Source organism: Ambystoma mexicanum, chromosome 13 (assembly GCF_040938575.1).
Source record: "Ambystoma mexicanum isolate Mex_15411 chromosome 13, UKY_AmexF1_1, whole genome shotgun sequence".
Lineage (NCBI taxonomy): Eukaryota > Metazoa > Chordata > Amphibia > Caudata > Ambystomatidae > Ambystoma > Ambystoma mexicanum.
The window spans coordinates 678,200,006-678,227,434 of NC_090938.1; the positions used below are offsets into that span (position 1 = coordinate 678,200,006).

Consider the following 27,429-nt stretch of genomic DNA (forward strand, 5'->3'; position numbering starts at 1 on the left):
TGTGAATATTCCCTGCCGCCAGGCTGGAAATCCTCGGTTACCTTTCTGTTTCCCTTGCTTAATGCAAAGAAAACCTTCTATTTTGTAGACTGTCACCTCTTCATGGGTGTTTTTGGTCGAAGCCAATGGGACATCGAGTAGCTAGACCCTTCGACCCTCCTCTGTTCAGTCCAACAGGGAGCAGACTACTCCGAATGAGTGAGTGTAGAGGGATACGAGAGAGAGAGCGAGGGAGATGGTGGGCGGGGAGAGAGAGAGGCAGAGACAGAGAGAGACCCAGGGATGAGGCATATAGTGTGACACAGATAAACAAGAAAGGCACTCAGAGACCAGCAGAAACCTTCAGAGACATGAACAGAAGTAGACATGCTCTTATAGACATACACAGACACTTTGAGACAGAGGTAGACACTGACTCACCTGAAGACAGTCGCAAAGAAAGATGCCTAAGAGACAGACACACAGAGAAAAAGAGAGACATGCAGATAGAGACTGAGAGAGGAACTTAGAGAGAAACACACACTGAGATAACCAAAGACAGATACAGGTAAACAGAGGACGATGATGGGGGTGGGGGGAGAAATGCACAGCAAGTAACACACAGATACAGGTGCACCCAGATGCAAGAAGAGACGTGCAGATAGGCTGATACCAAGAGACAGGTCCAGATGGAGACAGCCAGAGGCAGGCACACAGAATGATGCCCAGGGGGAGACACCCAGAGGCATGTTTAAAGATACCAAGAGCCAAACACAGAGAAAGCCACTCTAAAACAGGTACACATACCTACAAAGAGACAGCCAGAGAGAGTCCCAGAAACAACCAAAGAGACACCCAAAGACAACCACTGCTTAAGTGACCCAAAATAAGTATACCAGGAGAGGTGCCTCTTTGTAATAGGAATCTAATGTAATGTAAAGGGGTCTTGTGAATCATGATTTGTACCCTTTTGGTAGCCCCTTGCCACTAGGTTCTGGAAGAAAAGGAGGGGAGATGACTGTAAAGTTGGTTGGCGAAGGAAAGGAACATGCAAAACCTGAACTGTTGGTGAGTGCAGATCACAGGAACAGTGTTCTGTGTGCAGGTGTGTTTCTAGGCGATTGTTGGCAGAGGGTGCTTGGGATGTGTGTATCAATAGAGTAAGCTCAGATGTTAGCATCCTGCACAATACACTACTAATGAAGTCTGCTGAGCAAGTATACAGCACTGGGGACTGCTGGTGGGCTGGTTTGGGGGCACAGAGTTATGCAGAGCTAAACTGGGGATAGTGAGCAGGCATTCATCTGCGATATCCGTGGCAGGCCTCGGTCTATCGTGTAAGACAGAATGAATAATGATGAGCAGGTTGGTGGGGTGGAGGGAAATGTAGAATCCTGGATGGAGGGTGTTTAATAGGCCAAAGGGTCCTGGCTCTCCTTGGTTTATTCTTATGGTGTTTGTATTGGACGAGATGTCGGGCATATTCTAGTTGCCTTTTCTTGGCCCATCATGGTGAACGTGATATAGTTTGAGTTGTGAGCAGTTGTAGAATATGTAAAATAAGATGAGGTAATTGGCTCGTAGATCCTGATTTTCCGTTGGGTGCAGTTGCTTGGTCACAGTAGAGTGTTAGGTGTGGGCCTGGGTTTCTCAGGAAAGTCTTGTTATCTCAGATCTGTTGTACAGGACACTTGGACGTGTTCTATCCGATTCGGTCCAGCCATCGAAACGCGAAGGCGGGTGCCATTTTCCTTTTGGTGGCCTGGTGAACAATAGGGAGTGAAGATGACCACGAAAACACCTGGCTGGTTATGTTGGATTCATCAGCGGCTTTTGACAAGTTGGACCACCAACTCATTTCTTGTAGACTTGCTTCAGGTGGCAAGGTGTCGGATTCTGCTCTCCGCTGGCTTGCCTCTTTTTTAAACAAACAGATTTACTTGTATCACTTTAAATGACTTTGTTACCCCCGAACTTCACAGTGTCTATGCGGGGGTAAACCAGGGCTCTTCTTTGTCCCATCTCCTCTGTAACATGTACATTAACCCCTGCATGACATTTTGGTTGATCTGAATGTAGGCTTTCATTGCTACATTGGTGAAATTGTATTTGAAACTATCCCAGGATAACATTGCAAATTATTCCAGTCTCTATTTTGCTGAATACCATCAAGTATTGGATAGGCCGCAAGCGACTCAGCCTTAACGCATCAAAAACTAAAATAACCATCTCTGGTACTTCAAAAAACCTAAAACATTAGATTAGCCTCAACCCTTAATTCACCATTGACAACCTGTATCTCCCTATATTTTCTAAGATAGAAACTTTAGGAGTATTTTTAGATCCTGTGATGCACATTTCAGCTCATTAATTAGTTCTTCCTCTTATTATCTATACCTATCTGGACTTTTTTTGCAGGAACAACAGTGAGGTCCCATCACCCTGGCCATTACTGGATCTTAACTCAAGACTGTAAGGCACTTCTATCCAGCCGTACCAAACTCCAAATTGCAGATTCCAAATACTGCACAGGCATGTGGGTTGGATTGCTATAAGTGCCGCCCCTCGGTTTGCCCACATGACATCTATCCTGTATGGCTTGCAGTTGCTCCCACTTCAACGCAGAATTAGTTATTGAATTGCATCCGTCACTCACAAATGCCTGTTTGGCAATGTTCCTTTGTTTTTGAGCTCAGCGGTCACTATGTATAGCTTGAGAAGAAATTTGAGCTCAGCTGACCCCCATCTCTTGGTGGTCCCCAAATATAACCTCAAGTTTGATGGAGGGAAAACTTTCACAGGCCAAAGTGCTCTTATCTGGAAGTGCTTACCCCTCACTTTAAGATCACAGTCTGACCTACCCCTGTTCAAGAGCAACTAAAAACCAAATTCTTTAAAAATTATTTCCACTTTTAGTTTCAATGTCTGGTTCATTCTGAGGCCTATCTTCTATATTTTACAATACGGTACTACAGTGCTTTAATGCTCCAGGACCTGAAGCACGTTATAAGCCTGTTTAACATAATATAACCAGAAGGATTTCCTGAAAGTTAGGTGGTCATCTAGTATGCAAAGTTGCCAAGCTATGGCATTCTATAGGACGGTTTGATAGGATTGGGAAGAAAGTATCTCCACGGCTTTGCCACTTGAAGCATGGGACTGCGACTAGAGCCACGTTACTGGATCTTAGCGTCCTGTCAGGTACGTGAGTGATAAATATTTTAGCTGTGCCTTCTGGAAGGCTCAGTGAACAGTGCAGAGGGTTTGAACTGGATCCCGCCTTTCACTCTGGCCCAGTGAAAGATCCGGAATTGCCAAGGTGATGCGTTTCTTCCTTTCCAGTGTCCGGAGGAATGAGGCTGCAGAGTTCTGTAGTCTTTGTAGACAGTTCAGCACATTCTCCGGAAGGCTTATGTGAAGGCTGTTGTAGTTAAGTCCTGTGAGTACTAGGACGATGATGGCCAAGCTTCTGCGTGGGAACGACAATATGATGAATGGATCTTGACTGTCGTTTTAACAGGTGGTTCTTGGGTGAGGGAATTGTCAATGAGAAATACGAGTCGACTCATGACTGACTCCCATTTCTTGTGGTTATGGATAGCATCAGGGTGTGATGGTTTGAAGCCAGATCAGGGGTTTGACAGGCTGCATTTCAGTTAGCTGGCGGTCATCAGGGGGTCTTGTTAGTGAGATGCTTTTGCAGACGTGTGTGTGTTTCGGTTGAGTGTTCTCTTAGTTTGTAGACAATCCGTGAGGCATCAGCGTAACTTTAGCCCGTGAGACCCGAGTTACTGATGACGTCTATTAGTGCAGCAATACAGGTGGTGAAGAGTAGAGGTGACAGGCTGGAGCCTAGTGGTTCCCTACAGGTGATAACGTGGGGACGGATTTGAAAGGAGACATGCACCTTTTTCCATTCTGTGCGAAGGGAAAGATGTCATCGAACATCTAATTCCTTTGCCTGAAAACCTTTTTAGGAGAATTCCATTGCTGATTTTGTCAAGTGCTGCAGAGATCTGCAGGACAGAAGAGGGTGTGTAGTGCCTCAGCATCAGGATTACTTTTGTAGTGTGTCTCATTTGATAATAGTGTTGATTCGATTCCCCCTCATTGATCTGAATACATGTTGCATCTTGTGTATGTTGTTGTTGGTCTGGACATATTTCTAAAATTCTTATTGTATTTTTGAGATAGGAAAGAGCTTTAGCAAAAAAGTAGCAGTGGCAGATACATTAACTGGGTACAGTGGGAAGGCAATTGAACAGTAAGGGAGGATGGCAAAGACACGATTAGGACATGCAGAGATCAATATTGGCAGTCTAGGGTATTTTTGTACAGCCATGGGTTGCCATACTCTGTTTATAAATTTATATGCAAGGGTTGATAATGGATCAGGGGAAGGGGAAACACCAGACGCCTTCTCAGGCACTCCTTCAGGTGAGAAAGATAAATACACTTTTATGACTGTTTTGAAGCTTGACAAAGTGCGGATGGACATGATGTTGGGGGGTAGTTTCAGTGGTGGGGACAGAGGAGCAGGAGGAAGGAACAAAAACAAAAGATATTACAGGAAGGGTGGGGAACATAGATGTTGATGAGACCTTAGAATCACAGAAAGGAGGACTGAGTGGCAAGAAATAGAGTTAGGCAGATGAGATAGATGGAGTAGGCATGTTCTTGGATAGATTTGACGACTAGGAGAAGATAGCAACAGTCTACCCGGAGGAGATGTACAGAGGTTGCTGAGGATCCCTAGATGCTGATGAGGGGAGGAGATACCCAAAATGTGTTATTATGAATAGCAGCATTTTGGATCGATTGGTTACATTCACGTATGCCCAATGGAATGAACAAAGAAATCAATCTACCTTGTTTTATAGGAGCAACCAAAACAACCTACAACAGTTTGTTAAGCGGTAAAACGAACCATCTGGAAAAAGTTATATACATTTCAATAACATACTTTTAAAAATGAGATCGATACTAACACTAAAGGAATACTTATACAAAAAGAATGGGATTAATGAAGCAATGGCATGCCACAACCCGGACGGATCTTATCGATAAGAACATGTTTAACAGATACAAACCTCAAGATCCCCAAAGGATTATTATATGCAAGGCTCGATTTAACTATTAATATTGGAAAACTTAGAGTTGATACTATTTCAAGAACCTTAGAAGATTATTATATAAAAGTTTTTGTGCAACATATCCACAAAAACACAGAAAATCCAACTACGATAAATGGAGAAACATTATGTGATGGAAAAATAAAATGCTATTTCCAGCAACATAAACATATATAATCTATTTTGGTTTGTTGTCTAATTGAAAAGAAGGAGACTAATACAATTATAGGATATTGTAGCATGGGGAAGGGTGTTGGTGAACATCAGAACTATGAACAGATACAAACGTGAAGAACAAGTTTTGTTAAATTGCGAGCATGGAAAAGTGACCTGGATATGAACGAGAATAAAAGGGCTAGGTTCAGAGTTCGGAATGTTGCGTTAGTAGAATGCCAACGCACTAGATAGCGATGTTCATATGTTCAAATCTGGAGACACTCACAAGGTAAGCTAGAAATGTGGTGGGCTCAAATATATAATCTATAGTAGAAGTCGCAAAGACACATTAATGCGGTACTGCTTTGATTTTATGTTAATTTTGTTAGTCATAGCGTTTGTTCCCCTCAAGATAGTTCTTCATTGAACCAAAATGCTCTGAGTGACGGAGTGTCTTCTTCAGCATTTAAAATGCTTAATCGAATCTAACATAATGAAAGCATTATGCCAACTGGAAAGAAAAGTGGGAAATAAACATTGAATAGGAAAGTGAAACATATAACTAAAAAAAGAACGCACGACTGTCAGTAGACGTTCAATTGACACAACATACTATTGTGGACCGGTGCTCAGGCTTTCGTGCCTATTACACTGCGTACCTAAATATTACTAACATAGTAGTGCCCCTTGCACTTCTTTACAGTAACTATCCGGGATGTTGTTCTCCAGGTCATCCTGCGTACTCCAGCACATCCAGCTGACAAAGCAAAGAGAGTGGCTGTGCATTGTGGGCACTGTCCTATGGGTGGTTCCAATTATTCCTGCAAAATTGTACTCAAACTGTCAGAACTGGTCCTGTTGAAGATTTCCAATAAAGAGGAACACCTCAACACATTTCTTTGTGCAACCCTGGCAGAGCAGCGAGACACAGTGATATCACTGACAGTACTGCTGAGAAGGGTTCTTTGCGATTTCAGCGTTTTGTTTCATCGAGGAAGAATTAATTGATTGATTTTTATATTTTGTAGGACATTTTACCGCAATGTATGCAGGGGGAGACCCCCCAAAAGCCCCTCCCTTTATTATTACCCTAACCCACCCTCCCACATACATTTGCAGTAAAATGCATTTGAGAAAAATCGACACATTCTCCCTCGATGGAAAAACCTGAGATGGAATCTTCCTATCCTGCCGAGAAGCTGCTTATTTACTAAGATCCTGAGGAAGCATGCTAGGACACACTTGGAAACACCTTTCTCAAGGTTATTTTTCTGTGGCTAAAATGCAAACCAATGTTTCCCTGTGACAGGGCAAAGGGAGAGATATCCACATAACTAAATCCTCTTTATAGGATGCACTGACCTGGGTTTTGACGGCTGTGCAGAGGATCAGTGATTCACCACACTCCATGCATTCTCTGGGCAGGCTTTCACACCATCTGATAGCTGCATTTAGCTTGTTAGTGCATTGATAATTGGATTGCCACCTGATAGCTGCATCTAGCCTGTTAGTGCATCGCCATCTGATAGTTGAAATGCCACCTGATAGCTGCATTTAGCCTGTTAGTGCATTGCCCCCTCACAGCTGAATTTACCCTGTTAGTGCATTGATAGTTGAATTGCCACCTGATAGCTGCATTTAGCCTGTTAGTGCATTGCCCTCTCACAGCTGCATTTAGCCTGTTAGTGCATTGATAGTTGAATTGCCACCTGATAGCTGCATTTAGCCTGTTAGTGCATTGCCATCTCATAGCTGCATTTAGCCTGTTAGTGCATTGATAATTGGATTGCCACCTGATAGCTGCATTTAGCCTGTTAGTGCATTGCCATCTCATAGCTGCATTTAGCCTGTTAGTGCATTGATAGTTGAATTGCCATGTCATAGCTGCATTTAGCCTGTTAGTGCATTGATAGTTGAATTGCCACCTGATAGCTGCATTTAGCCTGTTAGTGCATCGCCATCTGATAGTTGAAATGCCATCTGATAGCTGCATGTAGCCTGTTAGTGCATTATGGCCATTGTGCTGCCCATACTTAGCCATTGTGCTGCCCACACCTAGCCATTGTACTGCCTCGTATTTGCAGCCTAGGCACCAATACCTAGCATCTGCAGCCCTTGTGCCCAACCCAAACCTAGTGACTGCCAACTACGTGCACCCTGCAACTACCTAGAAATATAACCAAAACCTAGCCGCCAGTCATTACATGCCTGCCCCTCCCAACTTATAACACCACTTGGCTCCTTTTCCTACTCACCACCATAGCCATCACCAATTTACGCAGCCCCACAACCCAACACACACCAGCCATGACACCCATGCTTTTCATGGCACACCCTGCCAACATGTCGACTCATCCCCTGCCCCCACACAATCCCTACTTGAACTCACCTGTGCTGTGGCTAGAGCATTTCGCCACTAGGCCTATGCTCAACCAACCTTGCTCGGCAACCATCAGGAATGCAAGACTGGGCTCAAGACTAGAACATTTCGCCACTAGGGTTATGCCCAACCAACCTTGCTCAGCAACCATCAGGAATGCAAGACTGGGTTCAAGACTTCCGCGCCACACCCGGTCTCCAAAGAGGCCCTCTCACCCCCTTCATAGCCCTCCATCTCCACAATTTCACCGCAGCAGCATCACCTCACACTCACTAACATCGAACAACCCACCCAAAGTACCGCTTATCAAAGGTGCCCTGATTAAGGCCAGGCCTGAAACCCTGCCCAACATAGCCCACATTCTCAATAATCCAAATGTAACACACAACCTCAAGGGTGGTCTCATTAACGTTAGATTGCTAATGGCCCACGCCTCCGAAATTGCTGACATCATCACCTGCAATCAACTCGACTTCCTAGCAATTACTGAAACTTGGCTGCACAAAGCTGCTGGCCCTGCCCTAATGTTAGCCATACCCCCAAACTTTACCATCTTTAGAAAAGAGAGATAAATCTCCAAAGGAGGTGGCATAGCTTTTTTCTGCAGAGCCAACCTTATCATCAAAAAAATAGATAGCATTGCTATGCCGTCAGCTGAACTACTCTCCTCAAAAGTAGAAATCTCAGCTTCACGCACCATCACAGTGCACCTTATCTACAGACCCCCTGGCCCACTAGGCACTTTTGAAGAAGACTTAACTACCCTCTTAAACACTGATGCTAAACCAGGAACACCAATCATTCTATTAGGCGACTTCAACTTAGGCTACAATGACCTAAAAGACTCTAATGCTTCCACCATAGTCAACACCATCCTGGAGGCAGGCCTCACCATACGCGACAATGGCCCTACGGACTCTAAAGGCCGCACCCTGGACTGGGTCGCAGACATCAACTGCGTTTCCCTCATAACGGCAATTGAACCTTTCTTATGGACTGATCACTATCTGATCTCATGGACCATTTCAGATCTTCCCCAACCTAAATCTACTAAACCACATGCTCCTCCGGCCTTCACCCGCTGCAAAAAAAATATAACACTATCAAACCTCCTCCCGCTGATCCAACCGAACACTAATCATTCTAGCTTGACCACCAACCCTAAGGATGTAGCTGACCTGTACAATAACACCATCAACTCAGCGATTGACGCCATTGCGCCACTGAAGCTCACCAAATCTAAACCTCCTGCCCATCTCAATGACTGGTTCACGCCTCCGCTAAAAGCCCTATGCAAAGAGAAACGACATGCAGAAGCATGCTGGAGAAAAAACCCTTCTCCCCACAACAAAAACCTCCTTACTGACCTCACCAACAGTTACAAAAAACAAATCATTCAGGCAAAAAAAGAGACCTTCAACGACAGAATAAAAAAAGCAAACTCTAATAGCAGGGAAATCTTCTCCATCCTGAGAGAATTAGAATCCCCTATTGCATCCATAGATTCCAGCACCAAAGACAAAGCCTGGTGCACAAACATTCAAAATGCCTTATGCAACAAAATCACAATGTAACAAGACAAAATAGCAGCAAACAAAACCTCCCTCCACAACATTGCCCTTTCAACGCAAGAAACCATCCTTCAGGAACTTGCCGCCCACCAAACCAAACCTCTTAACCAATTCAGCTTTAGAGCCATTTCTATTGTGGAAACTAAGAATATCATTACGTCGCTTAAACCCTCGCGATGTCTTGGTGACACCTGTCCAGCCCCTATTATCAAAGAGGCTGCACATGAACTAGCCCCCTTCGTCACATCATTTATCAACACATCATTCAAATCATGTTCTGTGCCAACCAACCTTAAAGATGCTTGGATACTACCTCTCAGAAAAAAAATAAACCTGGACCCTAATGTCCCAACGAACTATAGGCCCATAACAACTGTCCCGTTCCTCCTCAAAATCCTAGATAAAGCTGCATATCTACAGATCCAATCCTACCTGGAGATCAACAACCTACTAGGCACAAGACAATCAGGATTTAGACCGAGACAGGGAAACGAAACGGCTCTCCTTGATCTAAAAAATCAACTAGATGAGCGTAAAGATAGAGGAGACATTTCTATTCTCCTACTCCTAGACCTTTCAGCCGCATTCAATCTGGTAGATCACAAGGTTCTCTGTAACCGCCTCAAATCGACTGCCAACTTCTCCACAAAAGCCACTGCGTGGATAAACTCATTCTTGGATAAGAGAACTATAAGAGTCTTCTCACCTACATCAGCAGCTGATCCAGTCCCCATCCCCTGTGGAGTCCCCCAAGGGTCATGTGTTTCCCCCACTTTGTACAATATTTTTACAAAGCCTCTGTTCGATATCTTGGACAAACTAGGGGTCTCATATACCAACTACGCCGACGACACCCAGATCCTTATCCCAATCCAAAGAGACTATGACAAGGACACCAACCTCATAAATAAAGTCTACCAAATCATCCAAACCTGGATGGCCACACACAGCCTATGTCATAACGACGACAAGACTGAGCTCTTAATCATCGGGTCCACTAGTAAACTTAACAAATTATCCTGTTTCTACAATTTCATCACTATTGATGGCATCAAAATCAAGGTAGCCAAGGAAGTTAAAACCTTAGGTTTCTACCTAGATTCAGCTCTCACCCTCAACAAGCAAGTAAATACTACAGCCCCAGCAACTAGCTACACCTGCAAACTCATTCATGCATGCAAACCACACCTGTCCACAGACGGCTGTACTACCATAGTGCGAGCCCTCATCCTCTCCAAATTAGACAACTGCAATGCACTGTACCTAGGCACCAGTAAACACAATACTAACAAACGCCAAACCCTGCAAAACAATGCCCTTAGGACAGCATTAGGCATTCCTAAAGGGCAACAGATATCTGACCAAAGAAGAGCAGTCAACTGGTTGGCCATCAATGACCGTATCAAACTTAAAACTCTGAATATCACACACAACTGTATGAATAATAAAGCTCCTGCATACCTCACAGAGAAATTCACAAAGTACACCTCTGAACGACCCATCAGAAAGGCTCAATCAAATAGTATCAAGGTCCCCAACTTCAAATGGAAAGAACAGGAAGGTCCTGCTTCCCAGTACTAGCAGCTCATCTTTGGAATTCCATCCCAGATTCACTCAGAGCTACTCCTGCCTTCCATGTGTTCAAAGCTAATGTCAAACTCTGGCTTCACACCAATGACTGTTAAAGCTTCAACGGTACCGAATATTCTGTATATTTAATGTAAAATACTTGAAACTGCAACATATCCTATTTGTAAGCTATATGACACTGTAACATAAGAAATTTTGTATATGTGAAACTATAACATTAGCAATGTATAATACCTATGTACCTGTAACCTAAGATTCTACTTTTCCTGCAAGCGCCCAGTTGCTTAATGGCCCGGTGCGCTCTATAAATAAATAAACAATACAATACAATACAATACACATCTGTGCTCTGCAGAGGATCAGTGATTCACCGCACTCAATGCATTCTCTGGGCAGGCTTTCATACCATCACATCACGCATCTCTGCCCTTACCACATTAGGGAGCATTAGTTCACACCACACACACTGATGCTCTACTCACCGGAGGACACTGGGCCAGCTTATCCGCAGCCACCATCTGGACATTGAGGTGCTTGGCCTGGGACTTCCCTCTGGACTTGACGAGTCGGTGAAGCACCTGCCGGAGATGGGATGAGAGTCATGAGAGGTTCGATTGTCCCTGTTCCACCCACTCCTTCTGTTTGCTTCTCTCTGCATCGCCCATCCCACAAGTCCCCACTATGTATAGTTCTCAACATCCTTGCCCTTTCGCATGGCTCCTTCTTGGTCTGCACTGGAATGCTCTTCTCCCTGGAATTTATTCTCCTCAGAGCTGGATTTCGGATCACATACCACAGGGCTGCAACAGCACATTCGAAGTACTGTCTTCAGTTTATTCCTCAAGGCCGGTGGAAAGTGATTGTGGTTTATACAGACTACTTCCAATCTTAGTTCTTTCCTACCTGACCCTTCGCATGCCAACCACCAGTACACACAGCATCTCTACATGCCCAAAGCCCCCCCCTTCATCGCCTATTATCTATCCCCAGTTAAAGCAAAATGCTGTGCCAACCCTTGGAACAGACCGTCAGCCACAAAGCAACATTACTAAACAGTCAGCAAATGGTGAAATGCACGGATGCCCTCTCCTCCCACCACCACCCGCACACACATATACAAAGCCCCACAGCAACGGATTCACTTTGAGGAATACAATCCTCACTGCCAGAGTTGCCTCAACTGAAAAGACACTCCACTCCATAGACAAGCACCATCTTGAGCGAATGAATGGAAAAGGTCTTGGCCGACCTTGCTAGTGGCTGACAGTGGAGCTGATGCCAGGGGTACACGACCCCCATTGACCCTCATATTGGGGGTTGTGGATGCCCTCTTAGAAAGATTCTATCCTTGAGTGATGTGATCCCCCACCTCCAGACCTCTGCCTTGGGTGAGGTGAACCCCTACCCCGTGGCCCTACCCCACAAAGGGTGATATTATTCTCATCTCTTCTTGCACTCCCTCACCTTGGATAATGACATTCACACCCTCCCCTGCTGGTCACACCCTCCCCCGCTGGTGCCCATCTTGGGCACAGACCTTTTAAAATGCCTTCTGGAATTTTACTGTGTTCAGGTTTTGTTTCACTGCATGGATGTTTCCCTTTGAGTTCAGGCACTGACTGTTGAGGTCCCCTGGCAAAGCTGTGTGTTTCCCACAACTAAAATTGCACCACATTTTGCATTCAAAATGCATATTATCATTGACTGAAGTGAAATTGGACAAAATAAGTGAATTTCTCTCAAATGTCTGTGCAATGTCCAAACAAAGGATGCACAGAATGTCACCCATCCTTGTGAGCAAGAGGCATCAATGCTCAGTGGATCTATCCCAAAGCAGGGACAATGGCTACTGGTGACCCATCCCCCTTGCCAACGTCAATAGTGTCCTGTATAGTACACAGTTGTCATTGGATTGACTGCAGTGCTGCATACATGTTCAAAAGTGCATTTGCTGCACAACTCAGGTAACCCCACCCAGTACCCCTCCCTGCATCCCCTGCTGCAGACCGCCATCTTGGATGATGTCCATTCCCCTACAGGCAATTAACTTGTGCAATGTTTGCGCCTACCTCTGACATTCATTTTGGGAAATAAAAACCTCTCAAACCCCACCACCCTCATTGTTCTGAACTTCGTGAAGTGCTCTTGAAGTAAACAGTGGGTGGCATCTTGGCCAGCTGTGCTCGGTGATTAGTGGTTACACTCCCTTCCAGCCCTTCCTCCCCTCCCACAAGGCTACCCTTGCCCCATCCTCCAGCAGTACCTCACCTTCGGTGAGGTGATCTTGATGTAGACGATGATGGGGGCTAGCGAGGTCTTGGCCAGCTGTGCTGGGTGGTTAATGGTGTCCGCATCGAGGGCTACCAGCTGCAGGGTCCGGGCCAGCTCGAATATCCGCTCGATCTCACTCTGAACCTCGGCTGAAGGGAAAGAAATGTCAGTGATTGGGGAGTTAGGAAAAACACCGGCAGCAACGATACATGGAAGAAGAATCACTAAGAACCATGGTGGGGGGACTGGCTTTGCATCACTGAGTGAGAATGACAGCACTGGCGCCTCATGATGGATCCCTTTGGTATTTCTAAAGGGCTCAAAGTTCAGAGACTCTCGGCCTTGGAACTCATGGACTTGTATCCTTATGCACCACTGCCTACAGACTCAGATCCTGGGGACCCACTGATTAGGGACTCATTGCCTAAGGACCTTCTCCACAGGTCATTGCAGCCTCGTGATACAATCCTTATGGTCTTGGAGACTAGGAACTCACTTTGCCAGTATCCAGGTGATCACCAGGAGGCTGGCTGTGACTTATTTATTTTATTTATTCATTTATTACATTTATGTAGTGCCCAAACCCAGAGGTATCACAGTGCTTGTACACAGTAAGTAAAGATATATCAAGACAGTGGGCCTCAGTACAAGTTTGGCGGGAACCTTGCCGGTAAAAACTTATACTTACAATATTTTCCAGCACCTGCGAATGGGCAATTACCAGGGCATTTCAGCCCCGCCGGACCCAGTAATTGCACATTCGCGGGCGCCGGAAAAAAGATGCTCCCCATTCCCATTCGGCCCCATAACGCCAGACCCGGTAATTGCCCATTCACGGGCGCCTGAAAAAAGATGCTCCCCATTCCCATTCGGCCCCATAACGCCAGACCCGGTAATTGCCCATTCACGGGCGCCGGAAAAAAGATGCTCCCCATTCCCATTCGGCCCCATAACGCCAGACCCGGTAATTGCCCATTCACGGGCGCCGGAAAAAAGATGCTCCCCATTCCCATTCGGCCCCATAGGGCCTAATGGGAATGGGGAGGTCGGATGCACAGGCACCGTTCGTAACGGTGCCTGTGCATCCGACATGCTGGGCTCGCGGGTGCCTTTCCGCCCGACAGGCAGAAAGGCCCCCGCGAGCACAACTCGTAGTGTGTCGGTCCGGGAACTACGGTACCAGCAAGCTTACCCATACCGTAGTTCCCCGACAGGCAAACTCATAATGAGGCCCAGTGTTTGTGTGTGTCACAAAAGCATGTTGTTGAATAACTAGGTTTTTGAAGACAGGTTTTGAAGGTTGATTTTCTGATGTGGTTGGGGAGGGTATGCCACAGGGTGGGTGCAGTGACACAGAAGCTTGTACCACATGCTTGCTTGAGATCCCTAGTATTCATTCAGCCTCTGTTTCTTGGTTTAGTTTTTACCCCCCTCATCCCACCCCAAATGCCCTCGTCTGTTTCAGAAAGGGCAGTTTCTCAGGTTCCCTTGTTTTGGTCCAACTAGCTCTAATGGCCTGATTAAGAGTTTCAGCGTTAACGGTAAAACAGGCAGTATTTGTAAATAATGGATGCTTTACGGCTCTGCCAAATTCTGAGTTTCAAACCCAAAACTCTTCAATTCTGAGTGCTTTTGAATGCAGGTAAGTACCTAAACTCAAATGTATTGACTGATGCCGTCATATTTTATGTGTTAGTATGACATTTTCCACTGATAAGACTGCAAAATGGGGGATAACGGAAGAGTTCTGCATGACTCGGAATCATGTGGAACCTTCAAGTTACCGCATGCAGTAACAGTAATTCTGTTTAGTGGTATATGCACTGGAAATATGGCAAACTCCTAATCAGGCCCTAAGTAAATCTAAGTGGTTGTCTTTCTCCGAGATGGACGCTCGTCAGATGGATCATCCTTTTTTGTTTTTTAACACCATTTCTGAAAGTTTTTACTTTATTTTCCAAATCGTGTTGTAAGGCAGCCATCTGCTTTACACTGTCTCAAACAGTTTCCGGCTGCGTTGTTGGTAATTTTAATTGGTGGTGTCATTTATGAATCAACATATTTTTTGTTATTTCTTTTTTTTAATTTGATTTAGTTTGTTACAAACTTTTGGCATATTATTTCCTTCATTGGATCTCAGTTATGTTTCTATATTGACAAATCATTTTCTTGGTCATATCTAAAAGTTCATTCACTCACATAGTTTACAAACTTCTTTCAAAAATGTCATTCCTGCTAGGATCAAAGAGAAATGTTCCACCATTCATCCGCGGACAAGGAGTCAAAGTCTTCACAGTAGGCCACCAGAAATGTAGTTTTTAATGGGGTTAGGGTTTTACATTCCGTAAGTAAGCATTTAGCAGATTCAACAATGGTCGTCTTTTGACAGAATCTGCAATATGCTTCGGTTTTCCGAATTTGGCCTTGTTGGCTTAATACTTCTCGTGTAGGTAGAATATTTAAGCGTAAACACATGAAAAGATCTCGTAGCTTAGAACAAAGAAATGTGGATAAATAGAGCCGAATGGGTCTACGGAATACAGTTTTGGCATGTGGTTTCCATTTGGTGAGGACTCATTCGCATCTTGCAGGCTCATCAGGTCGCAAGATTGCAAACGGTGGGAGGTTGTCCTGCATGATGCATTTACGGTATAGAGCAAGGGTCTTCCATAGGACGATTGATTGAAGAGATTGTAATCCCCATTCGTATCTCAATAGGGTTATTGGGAGACTTTCGGGGAGTTGTAGGACCCTTTTCCAGAAGACACCTTCTAAAAGATCCCAAGATTGTCACTGTAAATTTAGTGCTGTTTCTGCCCCATAGATTAAAATTGGGATGACTTTTTGTTTGTTGACGGTGACAAATGGGGATGAAGTGTATTTGCCATATTTCTTCTTCAATAAGATTGCCTGTGAAGATACATTTTTACATTTAGATCTTAATATCATCGTCCATCCACTTTCGTTGATGTTACAGGTGATGTAAATTTCTATATAAGTGATTGAATCTACTTTATTGAAGCTTTGTTCCCGTAAATACCATCTCTCTCTTGATTTTTGTTTGCATGATGCACTTGGTAATATCATTATTTTCGTTTTCTTAATGTTAAGTCACAAGTCGTCGTTTTTCATGTAGTTTTCTAGAGCGTTGATCCTTCGTTGCAGTCCTATTATTGTCTGATCAAAAAGGACGAGATCGTCGGCATATAAGAAACAGAGTAAGTAATAAACGCACGTACGCGTGCACAAACTAGTGGGTGACGAAAGATAGTCGCATCTTATTTGGATCCCGTTATTTTAATGATTACATATTTCTCGCACGCGTATGTGCGTGTCCTTTACGGATCAGACCAGAACTCCGTTTATGCGTGTATTTTTTCATGCGAAAGTGCATTTTGAGTCTTCGTACGTGTAAACGCTTTTCTACGTGTAATTTCATACGCGAAAGTGCACCTTGAGTTATTAGGAGTGCGAACACTTTTTTACGTGTAATTTTCACTTAACAGACTTTGATATTTAAGAATACGTGCAACTTTGGCACACTTTATATGCAGGTTACGTGTATTTTGGAGTTGGAAACCCAATATTAAGTGCATTTTTCACTATCTAGTTTTCATATTAGGGTAAGATGAGAATTTGTTTATCTGACAGGGGCATCGTACATGACTACAAGGTAACACGCTTCTCCATATATTCTGTGACATGAAAGAATATGAATGACCATAATAATGTTTTTATTCTAAATGCATCATGTATCATAACTAACAAAGACTTTGCATTTATTTTTCTCTGAATCTCATCCCTGCTTTCTCCAACCCCTATTCCCCATCCAATTATTGTCTGGCTGTTTATTTTTAACATCCATGCACCTATGTGTTTATGTATTTTTCTTTCAATGCATACTTAATCTTAGTATTTTTTATCATCACTTTATTTTGGATATATACACATGTATACCAATGTGACTATTTGCTTATGTTTTACAATAGCCCTGATTTAAAAGAGGTCCTTGGAGGACCGAAACACGTGTTTTCAACTATAAGGGCACATTTTTTGAGAAATAAAACAAATTTGCAAAAATTAGGCACAGTCTCTTTCCAGGTTACTTAAACCTTACACTTTTTTATCTCATTAAACAGCAAGATGCAGAAGTCGGCCTATGCTTCTGGGTTTTGTTTCAAGGTGGCGTTTGAGAGACCATCTGGGCCTTGGGCGTGCGATTAGCTTTGTTTTGCAATCATCCTTATCAAATTTGATATTCCAAGGATTAGTTGGCAGCTTCCGTTCTGACAATTTGTGGTTTTGCGGCGCCGCAAATTGTTTGGTGAAATTTGACTGCCATTGCTTTTCTGATATGATATGATATGGCTTTTATAACGTGCCTATACACAAGTGTTTCAAGGTGCGACGAGGCATGGGAGGGGGAACAAGGGAGGACAGATAACGATCCTACTAGGCCAGGTGCCATTCAGATCCCGCAAGTGCATGGGAAGGGGAAGGAGGAGAAGTGCGAGGGAGAAGGGGGAGGGGACAGTGCAGTACATGGGACAAGAACCAAACAAAATAAATAAATAAATAAAGATATATAGTGCGTAAAAGTACGGTCCACAGGTAGCAAGTGCAAGGAAAGTGCAGCCATCAGGTGTCAAGTGCCGGTGCTGGGACTGTAGGGATACAGAACCAGTCCCCAAGTGCCGGGGAAGCCGGGAAGGCAGTGCAGGAGTGTGACTGGTAGGGGAAGGGACCTGGGCCCGGGATCAGAGGGTGACCAGGTAACCAGTGCAAATTCACTATCAGCCTGGAAGTCAGCAAGGGAGAGGAGGAGAAAAAGCAGAAGCAAAGAGAAAGGTTTTGAGGTGCTTCCGGAATCGAAGATGATTCTCCTCAAATTTCAGGGAGGTGGGGAGGCTGTTCCAGAGGGAGGCACCAGCCGAAGAAAGAGATCTACCACCAACTTGTTGCTTGGAAAAGCGACTGGCTCTGAGGGAGTTTGAGGTAGATGAGCGAAGAGCTCGAGAAGGAAGGTTTTTAGGGAGAGAGAGTTGAAGGTATTGAGGCCCCAGGCCCCAGAAGGCCTTATGGACGATGCAGAGGGTTTTGAACTTAATCCTCACAGCCACTGGGAGCCAGTGCAGAGATTTCAGTCCTGGAGAGATACGATGCCTGGGCTTGAGGCCAAGGACAAGTCTCGCGGTCCTGTTCTGGATAAGTTGCAGAGAGCGGACAGTAGAAGCAGGCAGATTTAGAAAGAGGCTGTTGCAATAGTCCAGCTTAGAGAGAATCGGGGCTCTGGAGACAGTGAGCTTCTGGGGGAAGGAGAGGAAAGGAAGTATACCTCTGAGGAGGTGCAGCTGGTAGTGTGACTTCTTAGAGATGTCAGAGATGTGAGGAGAGAAGGAGAGTGTAGAGTCAAAGATGACCCCGAGGTTTTTAGCCTTGCAGGTGGGAGCAGGAAGAGGGCCAAGGGAGCTGAAGGGAAGGAGGGATTGGGTGTGCCGATGAGGAGAATCTCAGTCTTACTGGCATTAAGGGAGAGGCTTTGGCAGCACACCACTCCTGGATAGCAGACAGACAGTCAGAGATGAGGGAAGTGGAGGAGGAGGCAGAGGGAAGCCTGAAGATGAGCTGGGTGTCATCTGCATAGCACTGAAAATTGGGGCAGAGAGCGGCGATGCGGTGGGCCAGGAGTGCCAGGTATTGGTTGAACAGCCAGGGAGAGAGCTTAGACCCCAGGGGGACACCGCAGGTAGAGAAAAAGATAGCAGAGAGGAAGGACCTAAGTTGGAGCTGGTATGGTCGGTCGGAGAGGAAAGAAGTCAGCCATGCCAGAGCCTGACCGGTTATACCCAGGTTATCACGGAGACGGTTGAGCAGGATGGCATGGTTGACTGTGTCGAAGGTAGAAGAGAGATCAAGCAGGATGAGAACGCAGGGGGTGTTAGAGTCAAGGTTGGAGAGCAGGTCTTCACGGATGTTCAGGAGAGCAGTAGCCATGCTTCTGGCAGCTCTGAAGCCAGACTGGTGGTCATGAAGACAGCCGACAGATTCAGTGTGGAGATTGAGTTGAGAGATGGCCAGTTTCTCCAGGAGCTTGCCCAGGAAGGGAGTGATGGAGATTGGGCGATAGTTGTTCGGGCAGGAGAAGTCGGCAGTGGGTTTCTTGAGAAGGGGGTGCAGAAGGGAGTGCTTCAGGGGGGATGGGAAGACTCCAGTGGCGAAGGAGTGATTTCAGAAATCAGCCAGGGCAGGAGCAAAGGAGTCGATGTAGTCCTTGATGGTTTTGGAGGAACAGGGGTGAACCTGTTTCAATGAGACTTTCATAGATCGGACTGGTATAGCAACCTCGTCTGCAGAGAACAGGGGAAAGGCAGAGAAGGAGGGAGGAGAGGTGGCTGCAGAGTGGCCAGAGGAAAAGCAAGGAATGGGGGAGGGGGTGGAAAGGAGGAGAGAGAGGACAAGATGACCTGAGTTTTAGAGATGAAATGTGAAGCCAGTGCCGTAGAGAGGGCCTGGAAGGGGACAGGAGAGGTAGAGACTGCGGCAGGATTGGCCAGTTCCTTGCAGATTTTAAAGCGTTCGGCCGAGTTGTTAGATGCCACAGAGACGCGGGCTTGGATATGCGCTCTCTTCTTGGATAGAATAGAGAGCCGGTATTGCCTTTGCAGCAGGCGGCAGGCCAGTTTGTCAGAGGATGCACATGAAGCACGCCATTTCCTCTCGGCCGCCCTACACTTGCGTTTTAGGGTGACGAGGTCGGAATCGTACCAGGAGTTGCACTTGGCTTTGGGCTTCAAGCGGATTCTCATGACAGGGGCAAGGATATCATGAGTATCAGAGATAGCAGAGTGGACCGTGGAGAGGGCTGTGTCAGGATGAGAGTCAGCCAAAGGGGGAGGAGGGTGAGACGGTGGCAGCGAAAGCCTCAGCTGACACGCGCTTCATGGGTCGGATGAACGAGAAGGTGGGTGGCAGTGATGGAATTGGCTTGGCCTGAGGGGTAGGGAGGGCGAGGTGGGAGGAGAGGAGAAAGTGATCACTCCAGGAGAGAGGAGTAGTGATAGGGACAGCGAGGGGAAGGTCTGAGGAGATAAGAACATCCAGAGTGTGCCCTGCAGAGTGAGTTGGGGAGAATAGTGAGTGAGAGAGAGTCGCAGAGGTCGCGAAAGAGTCCAGAGGGAGGACAGGCGGCATCCAGGTGGATGTTGAAGTCACCAAGAAGGAGGTGTTGGGTAGTCGAGACCAGGAGGGAAGAGGAGAGGTCCGCCCACTCAGAGAGGAAAGAGGAAATCTGACCAGGTGGCCGATAGATAGTAGCCACAGTAAGAGAATGGCTAGGGGAGAGAGAGAGCCTGCAGACGAGGCATTCGAAGGAGGAGTAGGCCTGCGTTGGAGTGACAGAGGCAGGAATCATCTTGAGGAAAATGGCTACACCCCCCCACCCTCAGAGCGGTTGGCCCTGGGAGCGGAGAGAATCTTGTAGCCGTCAGATACTCCATTTCGTAAGGAGGCCAATTGAAAGATTGTGCTATTATTGAGCAATGCCCATAAGTCTCTGGATTTCTTTGAGCAGATGCATTTCAACTTTTGTTCAGCGTCATGTTGATGCCTAGCAGTATGTTTGTCATCTTTGAATTTGTGCGATAGATCTCAGTGAAAAGATGAATATCTCATGAGCTAATTCTTAGTCTGTTACCTCCATACACAACTTGAAGAGGAGGTAGTGATCGAACATCATTATGTAATTGTGCATTTTTCCAAGTTATCGTTAGCAGATGGTGATCGCTGTTCGTTGTCGACTTAATTGTAAGGGTATCTATTAACTTTCTCATGTTTCGGGAAACATAATAGTAGTCTAAGTGAGCCCTTTGTTCTTTAGGAGTCATGTAATATTGGCAGGTACATCTCCTTTAGTCTGACTGTTTAGCATTTAAAAATCACGTAGACTTAATTCTCGCTCCCACTAGGCTGCTCTAGACTTTAATTTAGATATTTGAATTATCTTACCGTTGATGCCTATAGGTTTAATGCTAAGGTCACCGCATATAATCATATGTGGATTGGTGAAATCAGAGTAAGTGTAATCAATGTTTCTTTTTATTGCTGTAAAGGGATCTTGCCAATCAAATGCTAATCGTTGTGAAAATGAATTCGGATTTTACTCATCAAGAAATGTCAAACTTGGTCCTAGTTTTATTAATGTCAGCAATCCCAAGTATGTTCGCCCTGATGGTCCTTTTGGAGATTGTTTTAGATAAACACTGAATTTGTCATAGATGAGAATTTCTTTTAGCCATGTCTCTTGGCAGCATATGGTATCAAGTGTTTTGAGATTTAGCTTATCTTCGTTAAAGAGGTGAGTGAACCCTCTAGTGTTCCAGGACCCCAATTTTGGCGCTCTTTGTTCTTTTTTTGTAGTTGTTACTTCATACATTTATTAGTCAGGGCTGCTGAAATCCAGGACCAGTCTTGTTCCTGGTCCTTTGACACATCTTTTAGTTGGTCATCTATTATATTTCTTCTGTGACTGTTGTTACTTTTCACTTATTTCCCATTCATTACATGGATTCATTTAATGATTATTTGTTTTATTTGGTATTTTTCTATTGTTTGAGATCCACGGTTCGTTGTGCAAGTTTATTCTTATTGGGTTTTCTCTAGGTGTAGTTTGCAATGTTGTTTGAGCATTGTCGATCTCTAAGTGATTTCGAGTCTGATGTGTCGGTGCACTTATCTCAAAGACAAAATGGAGCAAATCCCCTGTGGCAGCTAACAGAGTAGTTTGTATGAATCTAGAGTTAAGATGTAAAAACGACCCAATCCGATCGAGATTCGGTAGCAAATTGCACGATACGGATGTCATTGGAATCAATTTCTCGTAATTTTGGACAACCGTGCAATAATCTCAATAAATTTGAGAACGATTTAGGATGAGGCTGTCTTTACAGGGTAATAATCTCTCATTGGTTACAGTCAATGGTTGTAGATTCTGGTGTTTAGATTAAAACTTGACTTTTTGCTCATTGGTTTTTTCCCACAGTCGTTCTTGAAATCTGCTTTGGGGAAGATACTGTTTTCTTCATTGCAGCATTTGTGTTTTGTTCCAATGTCTCAAAATGAGTGTCATCTCTATTGTTTGAGTCATTTCTAAGAGTACCAGTTGTGAATTTGGGGGTAGTCTTTATATCTCCATCTTCAATATGTCTAGTATTATTAATAACAATGTTCCTTAAAGAGGTCGAAGGGTTAGTTAATTTGTCTCGAGTATAGCATTCTTCATCAGAGTATGTCGACAAATTGGGGAGGCGCTGTTGAGCAGCTGGAAAATGGCTGCCTAGTTGCAGAGCTCCGTGAAGCGAGGAACGTAATCTGGTCTCATCGGCGGTTCATTCTGCTGCCATCAACGTATAAACTTACTGGGCTACTGCGGGACACTTACTGCCTACCCGGGCCGAATATTGGACTGAATCGGGCTCCGGGAGACCCACAACAGTGCATTCAACTTCGCGACCCGGCCGCGCGGGTGCTCCCCGGCGCTGCTGTGGATTTGACGGCGGGCCTCCTTGGCAGAGACTCCGCCCCGGACCATCAGCTGCAGCGGGCTTGACTGCTGGCCCTCATCGCCCCGTTGCTGTGCTGCGGCGCATGCCGGGGAGTGGATTCCCCCCTCCCTTCGGGAGTCGCGGCCCCTTCTGTGCCTGGCCGCGGGGAGTGGGTACTTAGACCTCGGCTGCTGCTCTCCGGGTGTGCCCCGGCGCGTGTGTTGTGGCGCTGGGCCCCGGTTGCAGCTACTCCTCGCCCTGCCGGCTGCCCTGTGCGGGCCGGGATGGCGCCCTGGGCCGGGTGATTAATGTGCGTGGCCCCGGAGCTAGAGGCGTGCCCTGCACTCTGCGAGCGCACCACAAGCAGGTGAGGAGTTGGGGGGGCAGCTTCGAATCCAATTGTCAGAACATCCAGGCGGGTTCCCCACTGCTGTGTATGCCCCCCCCTCCCACCCTGAACTGTGCTGACCGCTGCGTGGCCCGCCCTCGCCTGCAGGGACGCAGCCCCACGGTGGGGTCCTTGCACCACCACTGGGATTGCCTGGACGTCTGGGGCACCGGGACACAGCTAACTTGCCCAGTAACCACCATACAGCCCCTCTGCCACTGGCCTGGAAACACTTACCCATAGGCGGCCTGACACCTGAGGCGGCTGTGAGTGCCCTGCTGTTTCCGCTGGGGGGCCCCAGCAGCATCACCCCTCTGGCGTTCCGCTGCCTGGCGGGCAGGCGCCCTACCTACACTGTGGCCCTTGACTCTACCCTGGCTGCTACATAGCGTGACCCTCTGCTACCAGCTATAATCGAACTGTGGGCTACATCCTCAACCAACATGCTTGCACCTAGGCACCACGGTGCCGTTACATCAAGAGCAAGTGGTGGGCTAACTGCTTCTCCTGGCTTCTCAGCTGGGAACTATACCTGTTACCACACGCCTGTGACCAACACAACGCCAGGTCTGAGCGGTCAGGCCCCCTCCATCGCATCAGCAATGCCCAATAAGTCTAGGGGGAACAACAAGGTGGGCGCAATGGACAAATTCGCAAGGACAACCCCCCGTGCAGAGGCTGGGTCGGATGCACCCCTTCATGAGGATTCTGATCACGTGCCCTCCTCCAGCGCATTTGCTCCGGATCTCACGGAAATGATGGAATCCATGGCCAAAAATGTTGCCTCTTTTCACGAAAAACTTGATGACATTAATGCCAATGTAGCATCCCTCAAATCTCGTATCGACCAGGCGGGAACCGGAATCACGGAGGCTGAAAATCGCATTGGGGCGAACAAAGATACTTTACACTCGCTGCAAGATATGGTGGCCACTCTGACCTGGGACATGAAAACTGTAAAGGCAAAATGTGATGACCTCGAATCCCGCTCACGCAGGAATAACCTTCGCATTATCGGGGTTCCTGAGAACGCCCTCAAAGGGCTTATGGAACTGGCAGTCGAGACTCTTCTTAAGGACCTCCTGGGTGATCCTGCCCTGTCACCGTACTTTACGGTCGAGCGAGCCCACCGTGCCTTATCACCACGCTCCCAGGCCTATAATTGCCAGGATCCTTAATTATAGGGATAGAGACCTCATCCTCCGCCTGGCCTGCGAGAAGGGAGACCTTCGCATTGATTCACAAACCATCCGGATATTCCCCGACTTCTCCATTGGGGTGCAGCAGGAGAGACGCCAGTTCCTTGGCGTCAAGAAAATACTACGGGAACGCAAGGTCCCCTATGCAATCCTTTTTCCGGCTCGCCTCAAGATCACCTTCAAGGACAAACTATACTTCTTCACGGTCCCAGAGGAAGCCGTGAAATTCATAGAATCTCAGATACCACTTCACAATGCAAACGAGGATCTCGATGCCAATGACTGAATCCCAGATGATCTTTCATCATGTAGCCTAGTCACTATTGTCTATTCTTAATGTGCTGATGGTAATAACGTTTCACTGTCCTAATTACGCATTGTCCCCTGCGAGGCCGTCTGCGGTCCTTCCCTGGCCCCCTCAGGTCTGTGCTCAGTCACTAGGTCTGTGCTCAGTCACTCACGTCAGATCTCACATTTACCCCATTGTTAATCAGCTGGCTGTGGAACAAATGACCAAAATGCGTACTGATGTTTTCTATACCGTCTAATACTTTATGATATCCGTGTCTGTTCTGGTTCTACCTCACGGCAACAGCGCACCCCACTGCGATTGCAATGTTCATTCTTGTTATGTTATTGTTGGGTTTTGGCCCCGGTTGGGCCACTAGCGATTAGGACCCACGTTGGGATCCCATCGCTAACCCCCGTATTGGTGGGGACTTTGGTTGTAAAGGGAGGGTGGTTACATTACCCACGAGGAGGGGGTGGTGCGGGAGGGGGGAGGGTATGGACTGGGGACTGTTATTAGAAAAGGCAAGGGCAGATTTGAGCACTACACTGCATCGGGCCACAATAATGGAGTTGTGCTGCATGGTGAACGCATCGTACAGTGGCAGAGCTGGGATGTACCCTAAACCCCGAGAATGCCTACTACAATAATGTCTTGGAACATCCGGGGGCTGAGTAACTACACCAAGGCCCGTAGAGTCATGGCCTATGCCAACAGACATGGGTGTAAAATACTATACTTACAGGAGACACACGCTGTGGGCTCCCTCACAAAATGTATGGCACCATCCTGGGGCCCCAATTGATATTTCACGTCATACTCTACGCGGGCCAGGGGGGTCCTGACGATGATTCTTAAGACACTCAAGTTTGTACTGCACAGAAGTTACATCGACACAGAGGGGAGATATGTTATATTACATTGCACGATAACCAATATAGAATACCTCTTGGTGAATACCTACGGGCCTAATGTGGACTCGCCCGATTTTGTTGACTCAGTGGCATCTATTCTACTAGGCTATGTTGGGGTGCAGGTCATTTGGGGTGGGGATATGAATTTTATCTTAGACACTGCTCTGGACAGGACTGGCATGGCCCCTAGACAGCTAACTGGAGCGTCACATAGACTGCAGGCTCACTGCAAAACCCTAGATATATGCGATGTGTGGAGGACACTACAACCACGGACACGTGAATACACCTACTACTCCTCGGTCCATGACAGCTCCTCCAGAATTGACATGTTCCTACTATCCAACAGAGTGATGGGTAGAGTGGTAGACACAGGCATACTTGTCCGCACGCTCTCTGACCATGCTCCGGTCCTGCTTTCCGTGGATCTTGGCGCCCCCCCGCCCACCATCAATGCGTGGAGATTTAAGTCCGCCGCCCTTCAGGATGTCCTCTTTAAAGCAGATATTCTCGCAGACATCCAATCATACTTTGAACACAACACATCCCAAACCACCACGATGGCAACCCAGTGGGACGCCTTTAAGGCCTTTATCAGGGGCATGGCCATTCGAGGGAGGCAGGGGTCCTTAAAACTATCACAACGGCCCTCGGCCAGTCGGAAGCTAGATTGCGCACACTAGAACAGGCACACCCGGCATCAGTTGACCCTGCTGTCCTCTCCCAGATCAGCGAAGAGTTGCAAGCATTTAATGAATTGGCTACTAGGGAGGTCCAGTACTTTAGCCGACCTCAGGTGGCTCAGAAGTATGGAGAGGGTGATAGACCCGGCAAAACTTTGGCCCCCCTGACGAGGGCAGAGTGGGATCACACCCAGATCACCTGCGTCAGGGATAAACAAGGGGCAATGCAATGGTCCGACCAGCGGATATTGGACGCCTTCACAGATTTCTACACGGACCTATACTCTCAACCTCCCGAACACAATGAGTCCCATATGAGAGACCTCCTTGAGCAGATTCCCACAACCTGTGTCTCCACCACAACCAGAAACCTACTTGATGCTACGATTATATTGGATGAGATTGTTGGGGCCATATCAGATCTCCCTAAGGGCAAGGCGCCCTGCCCTGATGGGTTTACGGCAGAGTTCTATCAGGAGCAAGTGGCACTGCTGGCCCCTAAACTCCTTGAGGTGTGGGAGGAGGCGCTCCAACTGGGCTCTCTCCCTCCCACCTTGCATGAGGCTGCCATCACGGTACTGCTTAAACCCGGCAAGCCCAGTGACGAGTGTGGGTCGTACAGACCCCTCTCGTTAATGAATCTTGACACTAAAATCTTCGCTAAAGTGATTGCCATCCGCTTTCTTCCAATCATGCCATATATGGTGCATGATGACCAATCTGGGTTTGTGCCTGGGAGATCCACGTCCCCCAATATCAGGAGACTCCTCAATGTCATGGCCCAGATTGACCAACGAGTCCAGGCAGTTGCGGTCACGCTCGATGCCCAGAAGGCATTCGACATGGTGTCCTGGAAGTATATGTGGCTGGTGCTGGAAGCCATGGGCGTTGGACCTAACATGATTGGATACATTAAATTACTATATGCTTCGCCAGTGGCCAGGGTCCGAGTCAACTCCCAGACATCCGGCCTCATCGCACTCCACAGAGGCACCTGTCAGGGTTGCCCGTTCTCCCCGATTCTCTTCGCCCTGGCGATAGAGCCAATGGCGGATCATGTTAGGGCATGCCATTCACGCAAAGGGATACGGTTGAAAGACTTTCCCGAAATCATTTCACTCTATGCCGATGACGTATTGCTCTTCATCAGAGACCCTACCAATAACCTCGATCCAATACTACGGGATATCACCCGCATAGGTACGCATTCTGGATTCACGATAAATTACACTAAATCTGAGCTCTTCCCCCTCACCAACTCCACTCTACAGCCGGCCTCAGAGTACCCCTTATGTTGGTCCCCTGCAGGGGTTAAGTATCTAGCAGTCCAGATTTCCC

General features: G+C 46.6%; 1 protein-coding gene across 6 annotated transcripts in view; it reads right to left on the minus strand.

Annotated features, from left to right (window-relative positions):
* The window catches only part of CACNB1 (calcium voltage-gated channel auxiliary subunit beta 1), a 557,229-nt gene that overhangs the window by 14,308 nt on the left and 515,492 nt on the right, over positions 1–27,429 (minus strand). For all 6 annotated transcript variants that reach the window (XM_069634705.1, XM_069634704.1, XM_069634706.1 and 3 more), the window contains 2 exons: positions 13,077–13,228; positions 11,291–11,386 (listed from right to left, as the gene is read on the minus strand). In XM_069634705.1, coding sequence (XP_069490806.1) covers positions 11,291–11,386; positions 13,077–13,228 — 248 coding nt within the window. The remainder of the gene's footprint in view (positions 1–11,290; positions 11,387–13,076; positions 13,229–27,429) is intronic.